We start from the raw sequence: 14,338 nt of genomic DNA on the forward strand, positions 1-14,338 counted from the left end.
GCTGTGTGGGACACTAGAAAAAACTGCCCAGAGAAGTGCAGGTAATACTGGGTTGAACAAAATGAAATCGATTCCTTTTCTGGAAGACTTCTCAGAAGTTTAACAGGTGAGTATGCGTCGTGAGTGCCACGTAGAAAACATGGGTGGCAGTTTCTACTCACCAAGTGCCCAGGAAAGTTTTCTTTGAACAGTAGCTGGGGCTGTTGCTCCCTGAGTGGAGAGTAAGTAGTGTAGGCAGAGCCCAAACATCCAGAACAGAATGCACAGACTTAAAACGCTGTGAAGAGGGCAAGGCTGCCTGAGAAAGAGCCACATGGAGTGTCCCACAGGAAAGCAGATTTCCACAGCTGCCCGAGCCCCACCTGCCATAGAGCAGGCCTGCCTATGGTCATCCCCAAAGGCCTGGCTTCACCCAAGCTCCAGTGCTAATCTATGAGTCAGCCTCCCTCAGGGCCAAGTTTAGGCCTGACTGTCTGGCTAAAGTGGTTGTCTGACCTCCCTAAGCCTCCACTTACCCTTCTATAAAAATGGGGAGGAAAATATTGCCCTCCCTCTCCAGGTGGCACGAGGCCGGATAATTACTATTTGGCAGGGTGCTGAGGTGCTGACAAGCTCTGACTGACACATTTCTCTTCTGCTCCTCCAGACGCGGAGCCTCTCCTCCCTAGGAGACCACAGGCCTGTCCTGGGTAGGCCATAGCAACGTGCACCAGGGAGCAGGCGTCTGTCCAGGACGCTCTGTCTCTCCATCTCTCCCTCTCTTATGACATTCCAGTGAGAGCTAGAGTCTTGCTTAACCCTCTTGCTGACAGCTGGCCACTGTGGAGGTGAAGGAGCCAGCTGGAGGCTGCCATTCCAGGCCCCTGATACACCTGGGAGGCTGCTTAGGGCCGGGACACCCAGAGGAGGTGCCACCTGCCTGGAAGCAGCCATGCAGTGTCCTTCTAACTGAGGAGGAGGGGCCCATGCCCATCCAGCCAGTACCTTCACAGGGCAAGGAGATGACATCAGAGCACCTGAGCCCAGTCCAGCCTGGTGGGACAAATGAACTGAGGTAAGTGCTATCTGTATGTGTCTGAATGTGCTGAGAGAAGAGGGGACCTTGAGGGACTGTCACTCAGTGAGCACAACTAAATTTGTCCCATTCCTTCCCTAGGAAGGAAAGGAAGGGTGCCCCCCCAAGCAAATCCTAAGGAACTCAGTGGCTTTTACTCATACAATTGAGTCCATCGATCCATGGTCACCCCTAAAGGCTTGGCCCCTCCTTGGAGAGCATGTATGGTGCTCTTTTCTGGTGATTAACTTTCCTTTACTGATTTGACCAGGATGGGGACCGTCATGGGGTTAGCAAGGATGTACAGTATAGGGCATGCCTGTGATTGGGCTGGCATCCCTTGGAGACAGTTCTGCAAGAGGGTCAAAAATGGAAGGATGTAAAAAGAAGCTCTGTTGGGACTTTCGTGATGTTGAAATGTGAACACGCTCAGGTGCAGAATGGGATGGATTCTAGTGCTGCGCTCTGCCATGGGCAGGGAGCATCACTCATTCCCACATGTCTGGCTTTTCGCTGTGATCCAGGGCGCCCGTGGACACAGACCTTGTTTCTTTGCGCGGACATGCCTCGTGCCTGGCCCCAGAGCATCCGCTTAGAGAGTGAGCTTGCTTCCTTCCTTGCCTAAGCCGTCTCTGTGAAACGCACATGCTATAGCTGAGACCTAAAAGGGTATCAATTCAACATTCCAAGCCCTTGCCATTGGATGGCATTTTAAAACCAAGATCTCTTCATTTCTGGAAACTTTAGGGACAGGGAAGGGACTCCATGAGAGAGGCACACAGGCCTTGTTTAAAACCAGTGGCTGTCTTTGGCCCTAGCGTGCTACCAAGTGACTTGTCACTGTCAGAGGAGCCATGTGAAGAATCTCCGGCATGTCGTTAACCTCGTTCCAACATGTAATTAGCCCAAAAGGCCTCCTCACTGCCTCCATTCAGGGTTACATCATAAAGAATAAGATACTTTACTGTTCAGAGGATACCAAGAAGACTTGAAAGAGTTAATTATGGCTCACTAGAGTCTGTCCCCAAGATCCCAAGACCCAGACATTAAACTGTTTATTTTCAGATGTCAGTCCACAAATCAACATGCGAGGGAGGCCTCCTCCGTGCACAGCTTCCATGAGGTTGTCACTGGCCTAGGGGGGATGGGCTGGAGGAAGTAACTGGGCTGTCACTCCTTTTGGTGGGGCCCATGATCTCTTCAGGGAGGGGCCTTAACTGCCCAGCTCTGGGAAGAAAAAGAAAAGCTGGGATCCTACTTGCCCCCTTGGTTCCAATGGTGCGAATCCACCTAGAGTCATTTGTAGTCTCTGAGCCAGAGCACCAACAGCGTGGCCAGAGTTCAAAGGGAGTTCAGCTGTAATCTGGATGCGGCCATCTGAGCCAATCTAACCATGCAGGCTCTGAGGACATTATTATCACTCAAGTGTAATTACAGATAAAATATTTTATTAATCAGCTTCCTAAGGGGACTGTGTTTATCTGATGGCTGGTGAGTGTAATGTGGGTGCAGGGAGCGGGGAGGAATCTATGGCGGAATGGCTGCGTGTGTGGAGAATGCAAGGTGTCTGGGGCAACAGATACAGGAGAGAGTGTGCCTGGAGATGCATCTAGGGTGCACATGGGCCTAGGTGAGAGGAACAGCATAAAGGTGAAATGTATATGTTTTCTCAGACCAGTACAGCCGCACATGAGATCGTTCGTACCTGGTTTTCCATTATGCCTTGCAGTGCTCATGACACTTTCTCCCTCCCAAGCAAAGATGTCCATACTTATATGTAGCTAGAGTCACAGGGCTGCCAATTTGTAAATTGCACCTACAGGTAGCCTCTTTGGCCACAAACTGTCATCCAATTTTGCAAATGTTATCTCCAGACCTACCTTGCCTTGTTAAGTGTCCGTCATCTTAAAGCACTTTGCCAGTTGTGAAAGAACCCAAAAGGGCAGCGCTCCTCCTGAGCTCCTCCTGAGCTCCTCCTGAGCTCCTCCTGAGCTCCTCCTGAGCTCCTCCTGAGCTCCTCCTGAGCATTGGTTGGCTAGACTTAAGTCCACTCCACTGGGCTATGAGCAAAAGGAGGGGAGACGTGGCCTCAGTGAGTCTGCCAATCTGCCTTTCACTTGGCTAAACCTCACTGGGAGGCTCGGTTGGGTAACACTCCCAGGCTAGGTTCTGCCAACAGTAAGACCAAGGGCTAAGCAACTGCCCAGAGACTCTGAAATATGGACACCTGGTCACCTCTGCCCTTCCTTCCCTGTCTACTCAAAATACTGGGTGCCTGGACCAGTTTTCTCCACACACGGCCAGTATCTTCTGGTCAATCATACAATTCACCACTGAGTTTGGCTGGAATTCTTGACCTCAATTATCCCCCACCCCACCCATCTCAGAGGTTCTTGTGCAAAACCTGCCCTCTGGCTTACACATTGCCCAGAGTGACAGCTGCAACCTGGAGTGAACACAGCCGGAGAACCAGAACCGCCAAACGACTATTTCCTGTAGAGACAGGTGGCTTCCATCTCCCATGGGCAAATGCGGGAAGGTGAGCTCGCAGAAGTCCCCACCCATGGGCTTTAAGTGGTGACAGCTGGGATTGCTGTGGGCAAATGGCACATCTTCTAGATTCTCTGTAGTAACCTGTTGCGATGAAAGGAATTTCTGTGTTCCCCAAAGGGCACATATGGTGACCAGAAGGGGGAAAAAAGCATAGGTGGGGAAATAAACATTTTATGAAATTCCTGTTCTGGTTAAGTTAAATAAGGACCACTGACCAAATGCAGTGACCTTCTCCTAACAATGACCACATGGTGGGGGAATGTCTACCCACATTCCAAAGGCATATATTTGTACTATTCCAGCTGGTCTAGTGGACAGCCAATACTGTTCTAATCATGCTGATTAGAAACCCAGGGCTAGCTAAGCTGAATAATATAATAATAATAATAATAATAATAATAATAATAATAATAATAATAATAATTTATTGGATGTGTCCCGTGCTGGCCTAAGTACAACTTACATTACAGTAGTCCATTCAGTTGTAAAGCTTTAGATTTATTTTATCTATATGAGTGTTTTTGCCTGCTTGTATGTATGTATACCACATGTCTGCCTGATGCCATGCAAGTCAGAAGAGGGTATCAGGTCCTCTGGGACTGGAGTTACACATAGCTGTGAGCCATTATGTGGGTGCTGGGAACTGAGGCCAGGTCCTCTGCAAGAGCAGCCAGTGCTTTTAACTGCTGAGCCATGTCCCCAGTCCCCATTTCATTCAGTTGTCCTCAAAACTCTATGAAATAACATTCCTATTCAAATGAGGGAACTGAGGTTCAAAGAGATACAAAAATTCAGCTGCCAAGTTGTTAAACTTGAGATCTGAGCCCACATCTCTTCACCCCAAGGCCTGGGGTTTTTTCTATATTCCTGGCCTTTCCTCAGCTGCCTTCGCATCTGGCTTCTGCCCTTAGCAAGGACATGGCTCCCTGTCTAACAGTCACATCTCCTGAAAACGATCAGCCCAGCCCATACCTCACTGGTTCCCAGGAGCCAGAGGTATAACTGTCCCTCAAAATGGAAGCAAAGCCTAGCCACTTGCCTTCCTTTGTTGAGAAGAAATTAAAACGTAGTTCTTAAGGAGGGATGCAGGTGAGAGTGACATGTGGGACTCTGGGGACACCTGTCTTCAAGAGACCATGCAAAGATGTGGACCCTGGGCACCTTACTTGGGGCTAGCCACACTCCTAGCAAGGTCTCCTTGGTTTATTAGTTCAAAATACAAATGTGTCCATGTTGACGGGAACTTGTCTGGTGAGGCCAGTCGGCCTCTTGAAGTTAAGGGCCCTCCAGACTTATCAGCAGCAGGAACCCTCAGTCTCCACTTAGGACATAATGACAAACTCTGTGATAACAGGATGCCAGGAGACTTCAGAATAGTTTCGTAAAATGACACAATGCCTGCTTTCCTGGACAAGTCAATGCTCGCCACTCAGCGCCTACACAGAGCCAACCTCAGGAGATTTCAGGGTATAATTCAGATCTTTGAACTTTAGTTATTTATTCATTATTTGAGACAGGGTCTTACTATGTAGCCCAGGCTGACCTTACACTGGTGATCCTCTGGCTGCAGCTCCCTTGAGATGGCTTGTGCCAGCATGCCTGACCAGACCTCTGAACATTTTGAAGGTAAATATTTGCAACCATGGAAGACAATAAGTGATTGGTGAGAAAAAATATTATTTTAAAATTAGTAGAAGAAACAATGGAATAAATGACCCCCCCCCCCCCCCCCGCAAAGTGAGCACCAGTTAGTGCACAGAAAAGCTATGGAAATAAAAACAGAACCTGGCATTCTGGGACACTACGACCCACTGTCAGTTTGCTGCTGTTTGTCCCCAAAGAGTGACAAAATCTGAGGCTCTTCAATACTGAGGGCTTCTTGACCCAGCAAGACCATAGAGGTGCATTTTGCTCACCGAGAGCTTCCTGTGATAATGATCTAAAGCCAATCCTCTGTGACTAGGGAGTGCTGGAATTAGCCACACCCCTTCCCTCCTCCTTTACGCTTCCAACTTCCTGGTGGTGCAAACAAGAGCCCCAGTTAAAACACACACACACACACACACACACACACACACACACACACACACACACACACGCCCCCACTTGCGCACTGCTGCGCACACCATCCACCCCACCCCCACCCCCACCCGTGCACTGTGGTCAGCAGCCTAGGCTCTCAGTTAAGGGGATCTTTTGGAGGAAATTCAGGCTCTGCAACCTAGGCGGTGACCTTGCACAAATCACAGAAGCTCTGAGAGCCTCAGTTTCCTCTTCTATAAAATGGGTATAATAACAGCCCCCACTCCTACGATGGTTAAGCCTGGGCAATAATAACAATCCGTTTTTAGCAGGTCATCACAATCCTTCATTGTGCAGTCTGAATTTCAAAACCCACTGAGCCCCGCCACCCTTCGCTCACATCCTACAAACCCCTAATCAAAATTAAGTGTGGAATTATATATTGCCCTCAACTGTTTCCCCCAACTGTACCCTCACCCCCAAGCCATAACTAGATCTTAACTGTTTTTTATTTGTTTGTTCAATTTGTTGGTTGGTTTGTTGGTTTGGTTTGGTTTTTCGAGACAGGCTTTCTCTGTGTAGCCTTGGCTGTCCTGGACTTGCTTTGTAGAGCAGGCTAGCCTCGAACTCACAGAGATTAGCCTGCCTCTGCCTCCCAGAGTGCTGGGATTACAGGCATGTGCCAACATGCTCTGCTGGTCTTACTCATTTTTATATTCGCTTTTTATAAATAATATATGCTGATTTGTAATATTTGTTGAGCTTTATATATTACTGTAACTACCAAACTCAGGCACTAATGATTCTGAAATCCAGATAAGCTTCATAACTTAGCTGCATATTTAACAAAGTGTTCAAACCCTGAGCTTATTGTTTAAATTGATAGGCATGATAAAACACATACTCAGTAACATTTTTTTAAAAGTGTTATTTTATTTTTTAATTAGCATACAAGATTTAGCAGGTTTCCTTGTGGCACTTTGGTTTATATTCAGATTTAGTTGATCCAGTCCTAACTTCGTTGCTCTCTGCCATTTCCCTGGTCCCATTCCCACCCCACCCCGAGGCCCTCCCATTCCCAGCATTCCCTCTTCCACTTTCATACCAACTACTCTTCCCTTTCCCTCCACCTTTAAAGCCTCCTTTTCCCCCCTCATGGACCCCTTGTTCCGTTTCCCACCCTCTATCTACACTTACTCATGCACACATACATAGATATAAAAATTAAAAGCTAAGGGGCCAAAGAACTGGCTCAGCAGTTAAGAACACTGGATACTACTCAAAAGGACCTAGGATCAATTCCCAGCACCCACGCTGTGGCTCATGACCATCTGTAACTGCAATTCCAAGGGTTCCAACACCCTCCTCTAGCCTCTCGGGGTACAAGGAAGGCATGCACGTGATATACATACATGGACAAACACACAGGCAAAATACCCATGTATACAAAGTTAATAAGTAAATGAAAATCTTTTCATTAAAAGCTAAGATCCACATATGAGAGGGAATACAGATACAGTATTTGTCTTTCTGATCCAGGGTTGCCTTCTAGGCTGATACCATTTCCTCCTCAGCAGCATCTTGGGGGGGGGGGGAAGACTAACTGATAAAGATAGATCTACACAGATCCAACTACTAATTTCCCCTAGTACTCACCTCTCCTATGCCCACACGCTTCCTTCCTCTTCTCTTGACCACAGGCACACTTTTTCATGATGCCTGCAGGAGTAGAGAGTCTAGAAGCCACTATGGTCACACACATCACCAGACTACTTGTGTGGTCCTTCCCCCTTGACCTGTGAGGAAACAGGTTCAAAAGGTGAAGTTCTTGCAGGAGGCTAAGTGTCAGGGTTCCTGTTGGAAGATGACTCTCTAAGGAATGTGATTATCTGTTGAGCAGATAAATTGAGCTCATGGCTGTGGCTGGAGGGACAGGCCCGCTCCCCACCAAGAGACCAATAGCAATGGCCCGTACCCAACTGACAACAGCATGGACCAGCACAGGCTCACCTCTACCAACACTCTCAGAAAGCAAGCCTCATGCCTGCCAGGATGATTTGTATTGTTATTGTTGCTTTGGTTTTGGTTTTTTGAGACAGGGTTTCTCTGTGTTAGCCTGGCTGTCCTGGACTCACTTTGTAGACCAGGATGGCTTCAAACTCACAGCGATCTACCTGCCTCTGCCTCTCGAGTACTGGGATTACAAGCATGTACCACCACACCCTGCTAGGATGATGATGTTTAATAAGAAAAGAACTGGGGGGGGGGGGGGGTGGAATCTGTCTCCAAGAATCCTTCCTTGGAGAGCCTCTCAGATCTGTGCCTTTGCATGGCCGTTGTGACTTCAGATTTCCCAGCCTGATCCTGAACAAGAAATCTGCAATGAGTTGGCTTCTAATACCTCTACTGAGAGAAGGAGACAGACAGTCTTTCAGAGTAGTAGCTATTTCACAAACATAGATGTGATTAACCCCTTGTAAAGAGGAAATTAGGATGTTCCATGGCATTTAATAGTTTCAGCAGAATGTGACTCTATTGTGGATATAACCCATTTGATAGGATGTTCATCTGGCCCACATGAAGCCCTGGGTAAGTCAGAGTGGCCTGATCCTATAATTCTATCACTTTGCTGGTAGAGGATCTTGTGTCCATGTTCATCTTTACAGACTGAGTTCAAAACCACTCTCGGCTTCATGAGATCCTTTTTCAAAAACAAAAGAAAAAAAAATCAAATTCAAGCGTGGTAATGCACACTTTTAATCTCAATTCTTGGGGCGGTCAAATACAGGTAGGTATAGGTCTCTGTGCGTTCAAAGCCAGCCTGGTCTACATAGAAAGTTCCAGGACAGTCCGTACTATAGAGCAAAATCCTCTCTGAAAACAAAAACCAAATTCTGTGGCCAAGCGTTGGGCTTTTTCCAGTGTTTGAATTCCATGAAGCATTCTGTGCTGAAAATATACAAAGGCTCATCACTTTCAAAGCACTGGCAAGAAAGAGGAGGTAGGGGAGAGCCACCTTGTTGGCCATCTCAACTGAATTGGGATTCTTGGTCAGGAAGAACAATTGAATGGCTAAGGATGAGATAAGACACTCAAAGAGGAAATAAAGGGAAAAAAGAAATCTCAGACTACACAATCAACATACAAATTGCATGTTTATGTCCATGCTGTGAATTTAGAGGTCGTACAGTCTTTACACTTGCTTTCAAACATCATATCAGAAAGTTGGTTTATCTCAACTCAGAGTCATCTCCCCCGGGATTAGCATGACAGCATAAGCCTGGGAACTCTGGCTGCGTGCTTTCGTGAGTTCAGTACCTGCGAAGTGTTCCACCAGCTGTGTGGTATTAGGCAAGCTACTTGAACTCTCTATACCTGTTTCCTCATCAGTAAATTTTAGGTGTTGATAATGACACATCTCTCAGAGGGATGACGTAATCACCAAATGGCTTAATGCACACAGCCTGCTTAGTCTGTTCCTAGCGCCTAGGAAATGCACCCAGCAAAGGGTAGCTGTTAGGGTTATTCAGTACGCTGCTTGGTTTGGCAGACTCACAGATGGGGGGATGGGGGTCTCAATCAGCAGTTGTATTTCTCCCCAGCCTAATGAAAACTACTGTGTATCAGCAATCATAGTGGATGCCTCACAGATGAAGAAATAGTTTCATGATGCCTCATCCAATGGCTCCCAGGTGTCAGGTGCCAGGTGCCAGGCATTTGTTGTCATAGACAGCCACTGACCCCCAGCCCAAAAATATCTACCAAAACACATTCTGACATTAACTAGTTGAAGCAATAAAACACAGGAAAACAAACACTCGCCACAGAGTCTATCCTGAAAATAAAGCTAGAATCACAGGGACTGTCTCCATAGGCTTGGCACTCACCTGCCTACTAGAGGTCTCTCCTAGTAGTCTGCGATCTGCCACAGCTGTATCTTATCTGCTCACTTTTGTTTTCAGCCTGTGCTGCCTGACTAGCGTGGGGGAGGGGGGACAGTGGGGGAAGAGCAGTGAAGGTGGCAAGTTAGGGCGGGCCAGGGAGGTGATCTAGAGAGCACTTCCAGGAATAGCAGCAGACACAAGCCTATTAGTTTCAGTGAAGGCTTGGATGGGACCCTTCTGCCTCATGTCAGACAGCATGTTCTTTAACTCACTTGATTCTGTGGGGTGTGTGTGTGTGTGTGTGTGTGTGTGTGTGTGTGTGTGTGTGTGTGTGTTAGCTGTCTTCTTTGCCCCAAGACCCATCCCCAGGGCTCTATATCCAGTGAAGTACTCAAAAGAATTTTTACTCTAATTAAGAGAGGGGGTAGTCAATCTCAAGCTGTACTATAGAGCAATAGTAATTAAAACAGCATGGTACTGGCACAGCAATAGGCTGATTGATCAATGTAATTGAATCGAAGACCCAGAAGTGAATCCACACAAATATAGTTACTTGTTTTTTGACAAAGAAGTCAAATCTATTCAATGGAAAAAGGATAGCATCTTGAACAAATAGTGCTGGTCTAACGGGATGTCTACATGTAGAAAAATGCAGTTAGACTCACATTTGTCACCATCCACACAACTCAAGTCCAAGTGGATTAAAGACTTCAACATAAAACCAGAGACACTAATTCGGTTAGAAGAAAAAATGGGGAAAAGCCTGGAACACATTGGCACAGGAGACACCTTCCTGAACAGAACACCAACAGCCCAGGCCTTAAAGTCAACAATTAATAAATGGAACCTCATGAGTCTGAGAAGCTTCTGTAAGGCAGAAGACACTGTCAACAGAACAAAGCGACAGCCTACAGACTGGGAAAAGATCTTCACCAACCCTACATCTGACAAAGGTCTAATATCCAAAATATACAAAAAACTCAAGAAATTAAACACCACCAAACCAAATAACCCAATTGAAAAATGGGGCTCAGAACTAAACAGAGAATTCTCAGCAGAGGAATATCAAATGGCTGAAAAACACGTAAAGAAATGCTCAACTTCTTTAGTCATCAGAAAAATGCAAATCAAAACGACTCTGAGATTCCATCTTACACCAATCAGAATGGCTAACATCAAAAAACTCAAGTGACACCACATGCTGGCGAGGATGTGGAAAAAGAGGAACACTCCTTCATTGCTGGTGGGAATGCAAACTAGTACAAGCACTTTGGAAATTTATCATCTGGCACTTTCTCAGAAAACTGGGAATAGGGCTTCCTCAAGACCCAGCTATTCCACTCCTTGGAATATACACAGAAATGCTCCACCACACAACAAGGACATATGCTCAACCATGTTCATAGAAGCCTTATTCATAATAGCCAGAACCTGGAAACAGCCTAAATATCCCTCAGTTGAAGAATGGATTTTTAAAAACTGTGTTACATTTACACTATGGAATATTACTCAGCTATTAAAAACAAGGAAATTCCGAAGTTTGTGGACAAATGAATGGAACTAGAAATGACCATACTGAGTGAATTAACCCAGAAGTAGAAAGACTCACATGGTATACACTCACTTATAATTGGGCACTAGCCCAAAAGGCATGTCCCATGAAAGTCTTCACTTACCAAGAGATTGGGACAGATGTAAAGACATCTTACTGGGGCTCTAGGTAAGACAAATATAGGAGATTGGGAAATAGAAGGACCCAGAGGGTCCTAGAAACCTAAAAGAAGAACATTGTGATAGATGGATAAGGGCCCAGGCAGAGTCTGCTCAAACTATTGCACTAACCAAGGACAATACAAGTAGTAAACATCGAATCCCTACTCTGATCTAGCCAATGGACAGGACATTCTCCACAGTTATGTGGAGAGCAGGGACTGACTCTGACATGAACTCTGGTGCCCCATATTTGACCACCTCCCCTTGGTGGGGAGGCCTGATGGCACTCAGAAAAAGGATAAGCAGGCTACAAGGATGAGACCTGATAGGCTATGACCATATAGTGGGGGAGGAGGTCCTCCGTGGTCATAGACCTAGGAGAGAGGAATAGGGTGAAAGCAGGAGGGAAGGAGGAACGGGAGGATACAAGTGATGGGATAACAATTGAGTTGTAATCTGAATAAATTAATTAAAAATATATAAACCTATCATTTTCAGAGAAAAAGTAAAGAGGGGGAGGGTAGTGCTGCAAGTGACCAGGAGACAAGAAGAGGAAGTCTGAGCCGTCATGAGGGAGGACATCCGAAGAGGCCAGTGCTGAAGCCAGAGCAAGAGAAGGAGGCCTGTTTCTGCAGTGTGGCTTTCACATTGGGTAGGCTGCAGTTCAAGCCACAGCCTGCCCCAGCCCAGCAGGGTGACCTGCAGCAAGCACCAACACCTGTTTCCATATCATGAAACTAATACAGTGGTGACCGTCTCCTAGGGTTACTGTGAAAGACAGGCAAGGTAAGACAGGCAAGCCATCCCAGTACAGCACGTGGCATATGAACGACGCTGAAAATGAGTGGGACTCCTTCCTCCCCTGCCCAAAAAGCCTACACCAAGAACACCCAGAACTGCCAGAACCTAAAAAGCTGGATTCTGGAGCCAAACAGTGAGGACTGCACAGTGGTCCCTCGGCTACTGCTGTCTGCTCACTAGCTCCATCTTGGTCATCTGAAAACGGGAATAAGTAGGGTTGAAGGGCTGCACACGGTTTAACTAATGAAATGTAACAACCGATCGAGCTCGCTGGAACACAGAGTTGTTTCAGGGGAGCATCTCAGGCTCACTCAGCCAGCAAATGGCAGAGCAGGAATTACAGTCTGAGAGGTCTGTCTCCAGAGTCACCTGGCTTATCTCCTCTGCTACAAAGATACAGTGACTAGCTCTGTGAATGTCACTTTGAGGACCTGGAAGAAGAATAGTGAAGGATCCAAATACCTTCAGCTTTTCCTCTGCCACCTGGTCCCCGTCCCTAGCCTCTTGCTCTTCCTCTGCCACCTGGTCCCCATCCCTAGCCTCTTGCCCTTCCTCTGCCACCTAGTCCCCATCCCTAGCCTCTTGCCTTTCCCACTTCCACATCTCATCTTCCCCAACATTCATCTTGCAGCTTTCAGACACTTAGTGACTAAGATCATCCAAATATCCACTCTAATCAAATTAAGATAAAATGTGCTGTTTATACTTAGTTGAGTGCAATTTCTCTCTTGTTTTTGTTTTCTATTAATCATCCCTTTTATCTGCTGGTCCAGAAGCCTCTAATTTCCCACACAGTCACCCAGAGATGCTTCATTATACACTCAGGACCACGAGACAGAGCAGGGTCACTGCCATACCCATCTGCTACGAGACTGATTTCCATCTCAGACAATGGAGGTCATAGGAAAAAATTGCAAATTTCTCCAGAAGATTCTTTTCTGAAAACAATAGCAGATTAGCATATTTTGCTTGGAAACTTTTCCTTGGGGAGACTGTGTATGTGTAGTCCAGAAACCTGTAACAAGATGGGACAAAGCTCAGCAGTGGAGAAAATAGGGTGCAAGACGATAGGAGTCCCCCCAAAAACCAGACTCAGACAGGGCAGGTGTTAAAACTTGAAGGAATCCCCGAGGGCATCTGAATTCAGTTATTTGCAAATCCTGGTCCTGTGCAGATGCTTTTTTTTTTTTTTGCAGATGAAATCTTATGCAGAAGATTTAGAGGAAAGCTTTGAGGCTCTTCTTGAGTCCCAGGAGGAAGCATTACACTAACCCCTCTTCCAAGCTCTTGCCCTTCAAACACAGCAGTTTCTAAACTCCCGCCCTGGGGGCTAGAGAGATGGTGCTGTGGATAAAGTACCTGCCTCCCAAGCAGGAGAATTTATGTTCAAGCCTCAATCTCAAAACCTATACTTAAAAAAAAAAAAAAAAAAAGGCCAGGTAGGTGTAGCAGCGCCTGCCAGCAATCCCAGCACTGGGGAGGTGGGAGGCCAAGACAGGAGGATCCTGGGAGCTTGTGGCTCAGCTAGTGCGCCTAAGTCAGTGATGCCCGGGTTCAGCGATAGACTGTGTCAAAAACAAAGTGGGGAGGCTGCAGAGAGCTCAAAGTTAAAAGTATCTGCTGCTCTTGCAGAGGACCTGGGTTAGATTCCCAGCACCCACCCACCTGGCAGTCCACAATGTCTGTAACTCCAGTTCCCAGAGACCTGACACTTTCTTCTAGCTTCCACGGGTACCAGACACACATGAGGTAACACATACATACAAGCAGGCAAAAAAAGCATGCACACATATAAAATACAAAATAAGATTTAAAGGTTGTAAAATAAAGTAGGGTTAGGGTGGTGGAGAATGACACCCAGTGTTGACCTCTGGCCTACACAGGCACACACAGACACGCAAATGTACAGATATATAAAAACACACAAAAATTTAAGATGCTTTTTGATATAGAGTCTCACTGTGTGTATCACCCTGGCTGGTCTTAAACTCAGTATTTAGACCAGCCTGGCCTTGAACTCCTGAGTCCTGGGATTAAAAGCACTGTTACAACCAGCAAAATGTTGTTGTTGTTGTTTTGTTTTGTTTTGTTTTTCGAGACAGGGTTTTTCTGTGTAGCCTTGGCTGTCCTGGACTCACTTTGTAGACCAGGCTGGCCTCGAACTCACAGCGATCCGCCTCCCAAATAGTGGGATTAAAGGCGTGTGCCACCACCACCTGGTAAAATGATTTCTTTTTAATAACTAACTTAATCCTATTTTCTCTTATTACTGTTGGGAGAATTCCCACCCAGAAAAGCTGGCTCTCCTGCC

General features: G+C 46.5%; 1 protein-coding gene across 2 annotated transcripts in view; it reads left to right on the top strand.

Moving 5' to 3' along the window:
- The first annotated feature begins 629 nt into the window (after nucleotides 1-629).
- Nucleotides 630-14,338, top strand: part of Elf5 (E74 like ETS transcription factor 5) — a 40,665-nt gene continuing 26,956 nt past the window's right edge. Inside the window, exon 1 of one of the 2 annotated variants that reach the window (XM_051144246.1) lies at nucleotides 630-1,054. In XM_051144246.1, the coding sequence (XP_051000203.1) occupies nucleotides 966-1,054 (89 nt within the window). In that variant the 5' untranslated portion in view covers nucleotides 630-965. The remainder of the gene's footprint in view (nucleotides 1,055-14,338) is intronic. The other variant, XM_051144249.1, reaches the window with a different exon arrangement.

The sequence above is a fragment of the Acomys russatus genome, chromosome 4 (assembly GCF_903995435.1).
Source record: "Acomys russatus chromosome 4, mAcoRus1.1, whole genome shotgun sequence".
NCBI classification, from domain to species: Eukaryota; Metazoa; Chordata; class Mammalia; order Rodentia; family Muridae; genus Acomys; species Acomys russatus.